Below are 15756 nucleotides of genomic sequence, written 5' to 3'. Positions count from 1 at the left end.
AAGTTTTTAAGATACAATTTTCCAATGATTTCACTTGCTAACACTTGCTGCTGATACTTCCGTAGAAATCATAGAACAAATGTAGCCGATGACATGCCGAAGGATGAATTTCCCGGTGTGAAGCCTAATTTTCCGGTCTTCCCGACTTTTTTCCCGGTGATTTGAAATTCCCGTCCTTTTCCGCTTTCCCGGTAGAGTGTCCACCCTGGTGAAGCTGCCTTGGCATAAAATAAATAAGAGATTTTAGGGTATTTGGAGTAATTTTAGCCTGCTCGTGGATGATAGTTTTTTCAGCTGTTAGCAGTTTTGAATTTCCTGCCTTGTGCAAATATATCTACTGATAAAATTTCCTCTTCATTCTTAAAAGGATTCAAGCCCAGACTACATGATGGCCAACTCATTACAGGAAAGTTATGGGCCTCTAGAAATGCATATATTTCAACCGCATTTTATGGTTTTGTTAAACTACAAACTAGGGTTAGTAAAACACTTACACACGAACAATTACGTTCTACGGTGAAATCTGGACATCGAAATTTGGACAACAATCGCACCGTTTATGCGACATTGGAGAACGGAAAAAACAAAAAATAAGCTTCAAGCGAAAAAACTCAAGTGGGTCGTTAAAACTGAAACGCTGAAACGCAACCAACAACTTTGTCGAATAACGCAAAACTCTAGCGTGTAAGAGAAAGAAGTTGGCATCGCAACGCCACCTTTGCGGCTAAATTCGGAACTAATTCAAACATCCAAAATGAAGCCCTAACTATACCAAGAAACTTTGTAGAAGACTGGAAACCGATTGGTCAAACCCTGAGAGCGCTATTAATTTCGTTCCGCTAGATTCCATTTCTGGCCCAGTGTGCAATGTTACGCAACAATGTTGCTTAAATAAAATCTGACTGACTTAGAAAAGAATGCAATTATGCCACACCATTCTGCATCTCACATCAAACACACAATCTGTTTTGAGAACAAAAATCGTTGGTTCTTCGTGGTTTTTAATAGTTAAAATTACAAGATACTCATTTCTGTTCAAAGCTGGTAAGTGCAGCGATTAGTTTCTTTTGCGAATTTCGGAATATTTTCTGTGTTTTTTACAGACATTGATCATACGAAGTTGTATAAACATCTTTCCTTCTCGCACTAAAACACAATCTCTTCGAAGCAGAAAACATTAGTCCATAGAGAAGTTAATATCCAAAGGAATGCTGTTTCCAGTGTATAAGTAAGAAATAAATAGAATTAGACGCGGTGATTTTTTTAAAGTATTTTATTATGTTGTCACTTGTATTTTTGTGTTTTATCAAAACCGGGGGGAGGGGGAGGGGGGTGCTAATAGAATACTACGTTTTTTACAGGAAGGAGTTGAAGTTTTGTGACCAAATGCTACGAGAGAGGAGGAGGGGTTTGAAAATCATGAAAAAAATGCTACGTCATTTAAGAATGTTCCCTGAGTAAACCTATCATTGCACTCGTCTGGCTATGTTCCGATCATCAAGTTCCATACAAGCCATAATCATAACCTACATGGCGGGGTTGCCATAACAAATTCTGTTCAAAATGAAATTACAGCTTGGATATTTAGACTATCATACAACTCCACGGGTTATGTATTTCTGATTTCATTTGGTTGTTATGAAAGTCAATATAAAACAAATTTATGACCGTAGGTACTTAAAACTGTGAAGCCAAGTTGTATTAAGGAAGACATATGATGGTTCTCAAAGCCTATTTGCAGAACATATTTTATGACTTTCAAATAAATTCTACTTACAATCGAAGACTTTAATGCGAGCCAACTTGAAGTAAAAACAAAACCAGAATAAATTTTTGAAGCATTCGCTTACTTGGGATTCCATTCTCACAAACATAGTAATAGCTCAAAATGTTTCCATTATTAGGCTGTGAGTAAGATAGCAAACCATTGAAATTGGCAAGCCGTTCGTCAGATATTCAATCAGTTTGGGGTAAATAACTTTTTCTACAAAAATCGTAGCACCTTACGGTCTTCAGAAGAGTTTTTCCCAGGAAAGTTTCCTGCAAATATCATTTATAGATACATTATAGGAGCCAACTGGACATCATCTCACCGATCGATCTAAAAAGTTACACAGTTGTTTTAGGAGGACCCATAAGAAACACGAAAAGTGCATGGGAGCGAAAAAATAACACCATCGCTTTTCTCCCATATAATCGTGTCCCAGTCTAACACCCATATTAGGTGGTGGTTTATATGGTCATTTTTAGTTGTTTCCCAGAAACCGGAAGTCGTCATTTTGAATTTCAAAATGGTGTCTTAGTTCGATTGTGGCTTCAATACATCATCCCGATCTGGAAATTTGGTCACTTTCGGCTTTTTTAAAAACCCGAAGTCGTTGGTTTTCAGAAAATGGCAGAGGCAATCTTAGAATTTAAAATGACCCCCCCCCCCCCTTCCCCCACTCGTCCAGAGTATGGAGAAATGGTCAACCGTCATAGAAACATTTCTTATTCCCACAAGCCTCCACACATCAAATTTGAAGCCATTTGCTTGATTAATTCCCGAGTAATGCAGAAATTTAAGTTTGCTTTGTATAAGAGCCCTCCCTTCCAGAAGAGAGAGGGGTGTCAAACCACCATGAAAATATACCGGTTCATAATTTACAGGAAAAAGGGTTGTTTCTTTTTGAAAGGGGGTATCCTTAAGCGTCACGATTTGTTACGCAGGGGAGGGGGGAGATAAAATCTGCGTTACGTAACAAAATATTTTGGAGAGACTTTCGTAAAAAGGGGAATTTTTAATAAGCAAACTCTTCTACAGTGTTACGTAATTTTTATGGGGGGTGGTGTTGGCGTTACGTTTTGTTACATATGAGGGGTGGGGGTCCAAAAATTGGGTTTTCTGCGTTACCGCATTAATGGATGACGCCTAAATTTATGGAAGCAAACATAAGTTGACCTGTTGGGACGGGGAGACTATCTTTTTTATATTGATACTTATAATATCACAGAGAATGATTGGTGTCTATTCATGCCGTTTGTGATGAGAATGCTGTGATTAGTTCATTATTCGCGTAAATTTGTCCTTGAAACTTTTTATTATTTTTACCACTTAGAAATGAAACAATAATGATAACTAGCGTATAACCAAATTGTCCAACTTTGTATGTATTCAACAACATATTGGTTATTGTTATGTATCATGTGGTTATGCTGTTATTATCGATTGACATCTGACGGAGCATTTGCCAGATTCATTACCAATTTTACACAAAGCATCCCAGTATAGGAAACGTCAAAATTTATTTCACGGTGTATATTTTTTTTCTGGAAGGACAAAATTACTGCCTACAACTTTGCTGAAAATGTTATACCAATCAAACCAAACGTTCTGGTTTTATCTTTGTTCGTTTTCCTAGGAAATTTTACCTTTTTTGTTTTTTACATCTCCACGATCGGTTAACCATCAATGTATAATTAATATTTTGTAAAAGCAAAGCAAAGCCTTGGTGCTACATTCCGTATCGGAGCTCGACCTTCTGTTTATTATACACAGACTTCGCAGCCAACTGTTAAGTGTACAGGACAATTGCGGGGCTAGCGCTACGATCCTTTTGACACTAACAGTCTCTCCAGAGCCGAGAATCGAACCTACGACGACTGGCTTGTTAGGCCAGCATCGTACCTCGATACCAGCTGGGAGAGTCGTTAATATTTTGTAGTTTTCATAAAAAAAAATCACAGTAGGGTTGTGTGCAAAGCCACGACCGCAAGGTTGAAGTAGAATACTTTTACAAGAAAGACCCGGCTGCTTGTGTGTCAGTCATATTTTCTAGTAAATAAACGTTGACTAATCAGATCAATCGAATTTTGCGCTTCAACAAGAATTGACCATTTTCAATAATATAGTAAGTTGATTGCTTAACATGATTGGAGCTTGACAATTTTTAAATTTTGATTTTTTGAAAAAATAATTTTTATGCAGATAATGAAAATTTTTCGGATGTCGTGCTCATGACTGAAGAAAAATTTAATTCAGTACGTTCTGCGTCACGGAGATAAAGTAAAATTTATAGCTTTTACAAATTTAAAAATGTGAATTAACTCAAGAGAAAATATTAACTCTTCAATCATCAGGTTTTTATTTCATCCTGAAAAGGACAATTTGTTGTTCAATTCAATATCGGATAAGATACTGATCACATCTTGGCGTTATCAATGACAGTGCGAATAAAGTATTCCTTGTGATAAAACAAACAGTAGAAAGCTGATTTAACACTCAAAATCAGACAGCTCATGTGTTGTCAAAATGAGTCAACTTTTCATTGAATGCATTTACTAGTGCCCGCTACCGGACAGAGACTGCATTTCACTAAAGTAACCTCACTGCATTAGCTGCTATCGATGCTGATACCCGCTGCAACTGCTACGCTATCCGTAGCCATGCCACAGCTGTGGCCGCTATACGCTGCCATTGGTATCCGCTGTCCCTGCATCAGCTGGCCCAGCTGGCCCCAATTAGAGGTCGAATTTTTCGATTTGACAAGGCTTGACTATTTTCATTAGTACAATAGTTTGAATAATAAAATCCCAATTATCTTAATTTGGGAAGAATCTTAGAAGATTTTCCTATCTATTGCTGCAAGAACGAAGGAAATCCGATTTATTATTAGCATTTGAAATTAAACATATTTTTCACTGTTTTCGATTTTAGATTTTCATTTCACATCCCTATGTAGCCGAACTTTCTGAGAGAAGTATTCTACTTCAAAATAAAATTTTAAAAAAGTAAGCCTTTTTAGATAGGGTATCGAACGAGGTTTTTTTTGCAGATTTTGTGTGAAACTGCGGTAGAAAACTGGCCGAAGGAAACCGCTGCCAAACACGTTCGACAGCCTAATTAATTATTAATTTTATTTTTAGCATTTTTAAGATTTTTTTTTAGAAAGACAACTACTATTATCTACAATTTCACCGAAGTTATCACACCAATCAAACAAACCGTCCTGGTTCGAAAAAATTGTAATCATCAATACCTTTTTAGCATAGCATTTTACGTAGCTTCTCGAAAACGAGTCGTGATTAAAAAATACAACAGCACAAAATGACATCTTTTGTCCATAGAAACATTTATGCAAAGTTTCAACCGAATCAAAAATGATAGATTATAAATGTTACCCGTTTTTTGTGGGGTTGCTCTATTTGAAGGCATCTCAGATCACTTAAATATATTAAAAATCATAGAAGACTCGATGTGAAGATCCACTTTAAATCGTTTGCTGTGGAGTTAATTTATAAAATTGTGGTTGAGGGGAGAAATTTACTAAGATATTGTTTAAAAAAAAACTTGATTAGCAGAATCGTTCCTAAACGACGACAAAACAAGGTTGTGGATACTTGTATGTTCTTATAGAAACAAATTAGATAACACAGTGCAACATTTTTTTGCCTTGGCTTCTATATATGGTAAGGTGGAGCAAGATGGGTCACCTAAGCCAAATTTTCAATATCTCATAACTGAAGTAAGTTTTGGTCTACTTTTTAGATGTTTATATTGCTTTTATGTACAGTCCTTCTACAATTATGGGTCAGTCAACGTGTTGTCTGAATGTTCAAAAATGGATATAAAATCGGAAAAGTTATCAACTACGAATGTTTTACTATCTATCTCTGTGCTCTGATGTGTACTTTCGATCAACAATTAGTTTCACTGCAGTTGATGCATGTAAATCGGTTCGGAAGAAAAATATCACTTACCTAGCAAAAAACACAATTGTGGATCACTTTCTGCATTCAAAATCATTTAATCTATAAAATCGTCAAAATACAAAACGCAAGTTATTTTATTGTTCTAAAAGCTTGACAATAAGTTATTTCATTCAGTCTTGATGCATTATCATGTAAAAGTAATAAAAATAGCCAAAATATGGATTGACCCACAATTGTGCACCGCAAAATGCAACATTACTACAATTATGGGTCACTTCAATTATTGCACCGAGCAGAATTATTGTTTTTAGTGACATTTTCAACTTCAAATCATTTTAATCGTATAAATGAGGTTACAAGTAAGTTATAAAAAATACCACTGCTAATGAATATTGTTCAGTTTCGTGAGAATAGACCTATTTGCTTAAAAGTGACCCATAATTGTAGCTGACCCATAACTGTGGAGGCACTGTATATTTTATAAAAGTATGCTAAAAAATAACAAAAATTAAATGTTGTTCGCTTTTACGGATTTTTTTGCACTGTAAAAAAGGCGGGTCATTTGGAGGGGTAAGATGGGTCACCCTCTCAAAAAGCACAAAGTTGATTAAATCTCAATGAACTTTTTACGGATAGCAAGAAAAATGCATTCTCTTCATAGATAACAAAAATATGAAGTCATCTCGTCCATTTTATACCGCCGAAGGGGTTAATTTTTTCTCGACGATTACTGTCTGCAGCATTTTGAAGAACTTCTCTACTTTCGGCTTATTGAAGCAATGAAATTTTTTCTAGAGTAACAACACCGTTTACGTAATTCTACGAAAACAGTTTTGACATGGTTTTATTATATTATAGCAAAATAATATCAAGTATGTAGAGCTTTAATGGATCTGCTAATATCTAAATGTGGTAGTCAAATTAAAAATCTTGAGGAAAACAGTATCAGAAATCTATTGGTAGTTATCTGTTCCCCGTAAATGTTTTTTTTTAATGGTTCGCACTATTTGAAAAAGAAGTCACTAAAATCCAGGATTCAAATTGACGCAGACTATCTTTTAAGAGTTAACAAAATGTGATCGTGAAAAAAAAAAACAAAGATAAACAAAATGATGCACTTTTCGAGATAATAAAACATCAATAATAATTTTTGATTTTTTTTACAATATGTTATTCTTCAGGACTGTCCACGTGGTATGTGGATGGCCCCTTACATATATTTTAAGCTTCATATCATTAAAAGATTGTAATTGCTTCCGCAGTTAGGTGGATATAATTGTAGGAAAATTGTAAACCTACTTTTTAAGAAAAAAGAAAGGAATTTTAAATTAAACCTTAATTTAAACTTACACCTATCTTACTGACTATAAAGTGAGCTTATCGTTGTAATTGAGGATTGCAACGATTTTTGTCGGAACTCATTGATAATTTGGTTTTACATATTTTCTAATGTTTCCACATTAGTAAGCCTGTGTAGTTCATTCGTGCTAAACCAGCGAGGACGCTTCAATATCATTATCAGAAGTTTGTTCTGAATCCTCGAACCATCTTCTTTTTGGTTGTACAACAACTTGTCCAGATGGGACTGCATATAACATTGCTGGTCTAAATATTTGTTTGTAAATTAACAATTTATTCTTGAGACAAAATCTAGAATTTCTGTTGATAAGAGGATACAAACATTTTATATATTTTTTGCACTTTGTTTGAATATTCTCAATGTGCTCCTGGAAGGTAAGATTTTTATCATAAATTATCCCTAAATATTTAACTTGGTCAGACCAATTTAAGATTGCACCGTTCATCTTAACAACATGATTATTGGTGGGTGTGAGAAAAGAAACTCTTGGTTTATTAGGAAAAATAATTAATTGTTTTTTTGATGCATTAGGAGAAATCTTCCATTTCTGCAAATATGAAGAAAATATATCTAGACTTTTTGCAGCTTACTGCATATGAACACGAAGGCTTTTTCCTTTTACGGAAATGCCTGTATCGCCACAAAACATTTTTCTCACATCCTGGTGGTAAATCAGGAAGATCAGAAGTAAAAATATTATATAAGACTGGGCCCAAGATACTTCCTTGAGGTACACCAGCTCTAACAGACAATCTATCAGGTTTACTATTCGAAAAGTTAACCTGAAGAGTGCGATCATTCAAGTAACTTTATATCATTTTTGTGACGTAAAGAGGGAAATGGAAATTGGACATTTTAGCTATCAGTCCTTTATGCCAAATACACTAAAGTCGCTTTTTACGCGGGGGATACGTGCCGCGTAAAAAAAACGCGTAAATTCCGGAATCCGCGTAAAACCGCGTAAATTCTGGAATCCGCGTAAAAAAACCGCGTAAATTCCGGAATCCGCGTAAAAAACCGCGTAAATTCCGGAATCCGCGTAAAAAAGTCGCGTAAAAAAACGCGTAGAAAGCTACCTTAGTGTACTGTCGAATGCTTTTCCTATGTCTAGAAGAGCAGCTCCAGTGGAATAACCTTCAGATTTATTAGTACGAATCATATTCGTTACTCTAAGTAACTGATGAGTAGTCGAATGCCCATGGCGAAATCCAAACTGCTCATTTGCAAAAATTGAATTTTCATTTATATGTGTCATCATTCTATTAAGAATCATTCTTTCAAAAAGTATGCTTATAGAAGAGAGTAAACTAATTGGACGATAACTTGATGCTTCAGCTGGATTTTTTCCAGGTTATAAATTGGAGTGACTTTGGCATTTTTCCATTTTGAGGGAAAATGTGCTAATTCAAAGCATCTGTTAAAAATTCTAACCAAGAAATTTAAAAAGCTTTCGAAAAGTCTTTTGAGGAGGATATAAAAAAACCCCATCATCTCCTGGTGCTTTCATGTTTTTAAAGTTCTTTATAATAGTTCGTATTTCATTCAAGTTTGTTTCTAGTACCTCTTCAGGAAGAAATTCTTGAGCGGTGATCTGATCATACTTTTGTGATACTTCATTTGGGATACGTTGCTCCTCAGAGAAATAATAGGGAGGATAAAAAGTGTTTTAACCGCCTTTCTCTCTCTCAAAAAAAAAAAAAAAAAAAAAAAATTGACGCTCGTAAACAAGTACCAACCGTACCTATATTAATTATCAGTGGTGTTTTAAAATAACTCCATTTCGTTAGAGTTAACGTGATCTTAAATCAACCAAAGAACTGTGTAAACTTGTATCCAAATTGGAAATGATCGATCCATCTCAGATCGACTTCCGAAGTTGTGTGAAATAGCTCAGCGTAAAACGACCATTTCTTAATACCTTTTAAAATTATATTGACGTGACCGCAGAATATTCATTAAGGTCACCCAAAAATTATTACCATGTCGACGGTTCATGCCACCAGTTCAAGAACTTTTATTGTGATAACCTTTGGTCCTTATACTTCGGACTATCCTAAGTTAGTCTTTCATTTATTCTTCTGCATGTTGATATGGAAAGTTGGCCGCAAGAAGAACGAATTGAAAAGCAACGTAAAACGCAAACGAGACTCTAGGCAAAGTAAATAATAAACTGTACCGGCCGGCTAGACACTGAGGTGTACATTCAGTATGAAAACCTTTGTCATGAACTCATAACTGCAGCACTTTAATAACCTTACCTTCTTTTGTTGAAGAAGTAACCAACAACGGCCAAAAACAGCAGCACTTCTACGATGCCGACCATTTCGTGTGATTTTTGTAAACGATGTTCACTGATAAAGTCAGCAGCACGATGATCAATTAATCTAAAGATAGCGATCGAAGCCCAATCGGGTTTATTTTGGTATGATGCATTTACTGCGATGATTGATTTTCGAGTTCTTTTTTTTTCAACTAATTCACGTCACAATTGTTGTTCAATTCACTTTGTATAAGCTTTTATCACTGACCATTAACACTGGAATGACTGGTGAAGCTGATCGATGATTTGTCCAAAGAAAAGCACTCAAAACGCACAAAAGTAATTGTGAACTCGAGAAAGATGGTCACGCCACCGAGCAACAACGGCGACGGTTAACAACGACAACGACGGAACTCGACACGGTTGGCGAGGTTCCAATTTTATACGGTCGGACCGTACCCGAGAAGTGAACCGCGCAACAAACTGTCAATGATTCACTCGCATTAGTAGCTACCATTCAGTACAATGTTTCTGTATTAGGATCCGACCATCTCGACTAGTGAAATATGACTGAGAATCGCTAACCAGTGCTAGGATTGTTTTGTTGTCACCTCGAGTGCTGTTCGTGGTGTGCATGTGTATGCATACAGCACTGATATCAGTTCGAAACGGGACCAGATGCTGAATGCCGGCCTGATTTTGTCGTAGGGATGCACAGTCGGTGGCTTGTTTCGAGTTCACCATCGCTAGTTATTTTTTGTGGCATGGATAATAGTAGAATAGAAGAGTAATGAAAAGCAAAAGTTCGCACCTAGCCATTTTTGTAACATAACTATTGCTCACTTCATCTACTATGATTTTTTTACGATAAAATCCTTGAAGATGTCACATATCTTTTCAATCCAAGTTGAGAAAATGGCTTAAATATTCAGGAGATATTTGTTGAACGCGAATAACACAGTTTTTGTGAAGTATTTTTAGCCTATTTTGCGCTAACTTGCACGTTTGAAAACTATCAGTTAAGAATCCTGGAATCAAACAACCTTTTCAAGATTAAATTATATTCAAATAGAATTTCATGGCAATTTTACGTGTATTTTTGGAGATTTCTCACTAATGTACGATTAAAAAAAAACTTTATATATATTATGAATAATGTTCTTCAAAATAAACATCAGTGATTTTATTCAAGGGAACCGCAACTACGTATGTTGATACTAGCAATATCATTGTATAAGTTGCCTTCTAACCGCAAGAACACAGCTGGATGCACGCTTACAGAAGGCATAAATCACGCCATTCTCAGTGGAAGGAAAGTCTCAATGTGAATACCTACGGCGGATGAGAGCATTCGAATTGCTGCAGACGTCGTGGATTGCAACGATCTTGTAGTAATAACAATAGTAATAACAACAATCCTACTCGCACAGGTCGGGCGCAGGACGCCGTCGAAGATGACGACCGAAAGCAGCGGTGAGCGAATCAAGTGGTTTCAATCATTCGTGCAAATCGTTCCGAACATCATCGCATCGCATAGCACCGCGCTGCTGTGGAAGGCAGGCAGACGACGTCTGTACTGATAAGCCAAGAGAAGTGTGTGACCTCGTTGAATGATCTTCAGGTCATCCCCGTTTTCCTTTTTGCTCAGTTTGTTATAATATTTTTGATATGCACAACTATAGGCAATCGTTTTAGTGGCCGATGAATTATTATCAACAAGTGTCCACTTCTTACCTTTATAAAGGTTGTATTTAGTGCAAGCATTCAATTTTTAACAAAATGGAGAATAAGTCCACTGAAAAGACTATTCGGAATGTAATATAGCGCCTCCAGCTCGGTTAAACGGGGACTATGTGGGTCATACCCGACAATTGCAGCAGATAAGCTGGGGGTGCTAATTCTCAAGTGTCAGCTCTGTGCTTCTATCGACAGAAAACGATACGCAATTCCTGCCTAGATTACGAGAACGTCCATACGGACTGTATGAACACAGCTTTTATGGTAATAGTCACGTTGCATAAATGATTGAATGAAAATCAACCTTTTCCAATTTCAAAGTTTCATTCTAGTAACAATGCTTCCTGATTCTGAAAATCAGAAAACACTGTACTCTCTGAAAGTATAAAATATGACTGCATATAGCAACAGGTAGTACCAAAGTGCAATCGAATTTGTTGTTGTTTATGAAGTACTCTAAAAGTAGTGATTAGTTCCACACGCTTGAACCCACGTTAATTACAGCCCCTAGGGATACAAAAAATTGTTATCACTACGTACAAAATTTATTAAATCGCCTCTTTTTTGCTTTCTGCTCAATTAAGCTATCAATCGAGTATCCTGTCTGCTTGGAAATAAAAGGCTGAAGGCACTTGAAAAAAAAGTGATATACTTCATACCACCAGGAATGAACAAAGTTCACGAACGCTAGATGATAAGCGGAAAGAAATGCTGATTAGATTAAGCGTAAATCATAGACAATGCTAAAAATCAACGTAATGCTTTTTTTTTGTAAAATTTAAATTAATCTGTTCTGGCAGGAAATTCCCACCGAAACGATACGATACAAGCAAGGGTAAATTGGAACTGTTTCTAAGTAAAACGATGAAAGTGAGAGCTCACACAGCATCGAAACAAGTACTAAATTTATGTGTGCTAACAATCAATGTTATACTAAATCATTTCGCATTGGTTTCAGTGGTGATTGCTTTAATTGCGGCCATAAATTTCAGAGAAATATTCAAACTGATACTACTAGATTCCAATTTACGAGATCAGATAATGACTATTCACTATTCCTTATTTTTACTTAGCAGTAAAATCTCCTGAGAATTGCCCGCGAAGCTATCATTCAATATTAAAGTAATTAGTGCGAATTTTTTATTCAATCGAAAGCCAACATTTATTCCATTCAATATTTGTTAGTGCAGGCAACTGATTATAAAAATGAAATAAAAATGAAAACTGTGAACTGTAATTTTCTCTATAACGTATTGGTAAAATAGATAACCAAACATTATGAATGTCAATCAGTTTTTAAAGTAAAACCACACCTTGTAATAGTACATTCTAGTGCAAAACTTCAGAAGAATAGCAACAAACAAACCCAACAAACGATTGTTAGCGCTGCATTCTGATTATAACCTCTACAACTGTTATAACACTAATTTCCTTCAATTATTGATGCTCTCAGATTGATACATAGCATAATCATGTACTTACAGGATAATTAAGCACAATAGTATTATATTAATTACGTATATCTGAACACTCACCCTATTTCCGGAATCTGAGCCTTTAACTGCAGGTAACAATGTTATATTCGAAGGCTTGTAAACTTAACCCGCAACTTATTATTGCAAAACTTTCTCTCGAACAGATATCTTTCACAAAAACCATGTGTATTAATAGTTAGTAGCGCATCAACCGATTATATAACAAGGTGAAATTACTAGCTTTAAGTAAACTATTAAATGATAAAACAACATTTAATGTACCGGTTAGCTACACGTAAACACAGCGTGGGATGGCAGAAAGCTTGCGCAAGATATGTTGAAATCTAGATAAACATTTCAAAAGGTCCTATCTAACATGAAGGCAAAACCGAGTAAAATGATCCTGAAGTTCAGCGCAATATATTGTGGCGTCAGCACTAAATTAAAGTTCGGAGGTCGGACTTCCGACTTCCGAACTTTCTTCCGACTTTACATACACATAGAATAACTGCGTGTTCACGGTGTTCACAGCGCAGTGGCCGCTGAGATGGTTGCAGTGTTGCGAGAACAACAAAAATAAACATCGGAAGTGAGCCTGACTGCCAGATCATCGGCGACGATTTGATCATTTTTATTTAAATGCACAATATTTAAATGCTATTTTCAATTGTAATGCAAAAGGTTAACTTTTTCCAACTCAACTGCAAATAAAGGATGCAATCTTGAATTACAACAGATGATTTATTGTTTTATTTGAAATTTACGGTTTTTTTTTCATGATTTGGTCACATAGGACCTATTGCATCTTTTAATAACAGTTAGGACCTGTCAGATTGGTCTTTTTGCACAAAACAATGTCACATTGGACCTTTATTTGAAAAGCAGTAAAACTCGAAAAATCACGTGATGATTACTGGGGAAGGGTCAGATTACATCATAAAAAGGCAATCATTATGGATAAATAGGGGGCAGGTCTATTTTGATCTATTTTATGTAAGAATACTGTAGAAAACAGGCATAAGAATAGGCGGATTAGAATCAGAACAAATTGCATATGCAATTTAGTGATGGGAAACTTATCGATACTTATCGATGATATCGATAAGTGCTTGACATCGATATTATCGTTAATTTTTTGACGTTAACGATAATGATCGATATTATAAGGGTGAGCACAAGTCAGTGCGGCTGGTTACTGGAGGAGACCCAAAAGAAGGAGACCTCACCTACCCTTCCCCAGGAGTTGCTTTTGCCGCTGGGTATTTGTTGCTATTCGACAAGATTTAGCATTGTTGGGGGTGGTGTAAAGGTTCGCCCCGGATGTCACTGAGTTTCTGAGAAATAATGGTAACTAAAAAGGTATTTATAGTTTTTAGTTTCCTATGAACAGATGAATTCGACAACTCAGTACTGGAGAACTTTAAAAAAATATCCAAACTTTTCGCACCATCTCATAAAAAGCAATGACACGAAATTGTAATAAAATGCATTTTCTTTGGCTTGCCAACTCTTATATTATGATGGACATGCATAGCGGCAGTCTATTGGTAATTCTCTGGTAATTGTTTAGTTTAACTTGGAACTGTTTAAGTTTAAAGTATCTGTTACCCAACAAACAATTTTTAGTTCCACTAAAAATCCAAATCAACGAAATTGTTGCGCCAAAAAAGTATCCTGATTTATACAGGGGGTGGGAAAAATAATCGAGATAAAAAAAATTCTCTCGAATTTTAAATGGCCAGAACTTTACAAAAAATGAATCAATTTTGATAACCAGTTTCATTCCACTGGCAAACAGTATTATATTAGTATTACTTGGGAACTTGGTGTGACCATCCTACACCGAAAATGTTTCGGATTTCAAGAGTGTGTGTCAAAGTGTACATTTTTGCAACGCATAGAACGTTTTAGGCAACTAAATTGTCTATCTAAAATACTTCATTTAAAAAAATCTGAGATCACCGATATTTTCTAAAATCATTTTTTGTTTTTAAAATTATATTTTTTTCAGAGTAGAATCTTAAACTCATTTTTTTATATTCTTGAAGTAGGCTGACCAGATTTTCTCGGAATAAAAACGGGACAAACGGGTTCAAAAAACAGTACACATGTTAACATTTATTTTTGAAATTTTTTTCCAACCAAAGCATGCAAACAATTGGGACTGCTTCGATGAACTTACCCCATCCTGAAGAGTGCAATTTTCAGCAATGAGTTCCTGAAATTTGTCACATGATGATCGAAATTTTGACTAACAATTATCATGGTCTCAACTTTCAATCTGACCTTTTTAAATGTTAATCCAGATAAATTTTCAAACGCAAGTTTGCAAAGTTGCTTGGTTTAATAAGACCTACACACCCACAATGTTCGATTGAATTCTGCTAGAGTGCTGCAAGCTCAAAGAAAATTAGTACCCAACAGGGAAAAAACCGCCAAAACCAACACCCATACTTAATAAATTCATACCTCGATGATTCCTTGGCGAATTTTCAATCTTTGGCTACCAATGAACCTGAAATAAATTCTGAGTTATTGACAACATATAAACCTATGTGAAACAGAATGTCAGAAAAAGTTCTACGCGTTGCAAAAATGTACACTTTGGCACACACTCCGGAAATCTGAAACATTTCCAGTGACCCTCGGTCACGTCCAGTTCTCAAGTTATACTAGGAATCTAGGATAGTTTTCCAGTAAAATGAAACCTGTTTTGTCTGAATTGATTCATTTTTCGTAAAGTTTTGGCCATTTAAAAATTGACAGAATTTTGCCTGCTTCAATTATTTCCCTTAGGGATCATTCAAATTATACATAACGCTCTAGGGGGTGGGGGGTATTCAGCGGAGCGTTATAGTGCATGTGGCAAACATGTAAAATTGCGTTACATGGGGGTGGGTGGGTATTGAAAATTGCCAAATTCCGCGTTATGTAATATTTGAATGGTTCCTTATTACACAACCTTCAAAATGAACTTCGGCTTGAAACTACTCCGTAGAAAGCACTTCCGGCGTAAAACTCAAAGACTTTCCAAAACAAACTGTTTAACTCGTCCGGTAGTTTGAATTATCATTCGCAGTATCGTAAGATTTGTCATTCGAGGCCTTAACACAATGGATACGTTGCGGCTGCGTTTGCGGCAATTTGACAGTTAGCCCATACATTTACTGTCAAATTGACGCCAACGCAACGCAAACGTATCCATTCTGTTTGGGCCGTTACTATAACCGCAA

At 35.9% G+C, this 15756-nt stretch overlaps 1 protein-coding gene and 1 long non-coding RNA gene across 4 annotated transcripts in view; one reads left to right on the top strand and one right to left on the bottom strand.

The window, feature by feature from the left end:
• Nucleotides 1–12863, bottom strand: part of LOC129728255 (glycerol-3-phosphate acyltransferase 1, mitochondrial) — a 34849-nt gene extending 21986 nt beyond the window's left edge. For 2 of the 3 annotated variants that reach the window (XM_055686706.1, XM_055686806.1), the window contains exon 1: nt 9310–9892. In XM_055686706.1, the coding sequence (XP_055542681.1) occupies nt 9310–9374 (65 nt within the window). In that variant the 5' untranslated portion in view covers nt 9375–9892. Of the gene's footprint in view, nt 1–9309; nt 9893–12583 lie in introns of those variants that run through there. The other variant, XM_055686762.1, reaches the window with a different exon arrangement.
• LOC129728423 (uncharacterized) lies at nt 10516–13260 on the top strand. The gene is made up of 2 exons (XR_008728647.1): nt 10516–11312; nt 11370–13260. It is a non-coding gene; the product is annotated as an uncharacterized LOC129728423 (long non-coding RNA).
• The last annotated feature ends 2496 nt before the right edge of the window (nt 13261–15756 follow it).

This window comes from Wyeomyia smithii, chromosome 1 (assembly GCF_029784165.1).
Source record: "Wyeomyia smithii strain HCP4-BCI-WySm-NY-G18 chromosome 1, ASM2978416v1, whole genome shotgun sequence".
Classification (NCBI taxonomy): domain Eukaryota; kingdom Metazoa; phylum Arthropoda; class Insecta; order Diptera; family Culicidae; genus Wyeomyia; species Wyeomyia smithii.
This window is presented reverse-complemented; position numbering and strand designations above follow the sequence as displayed.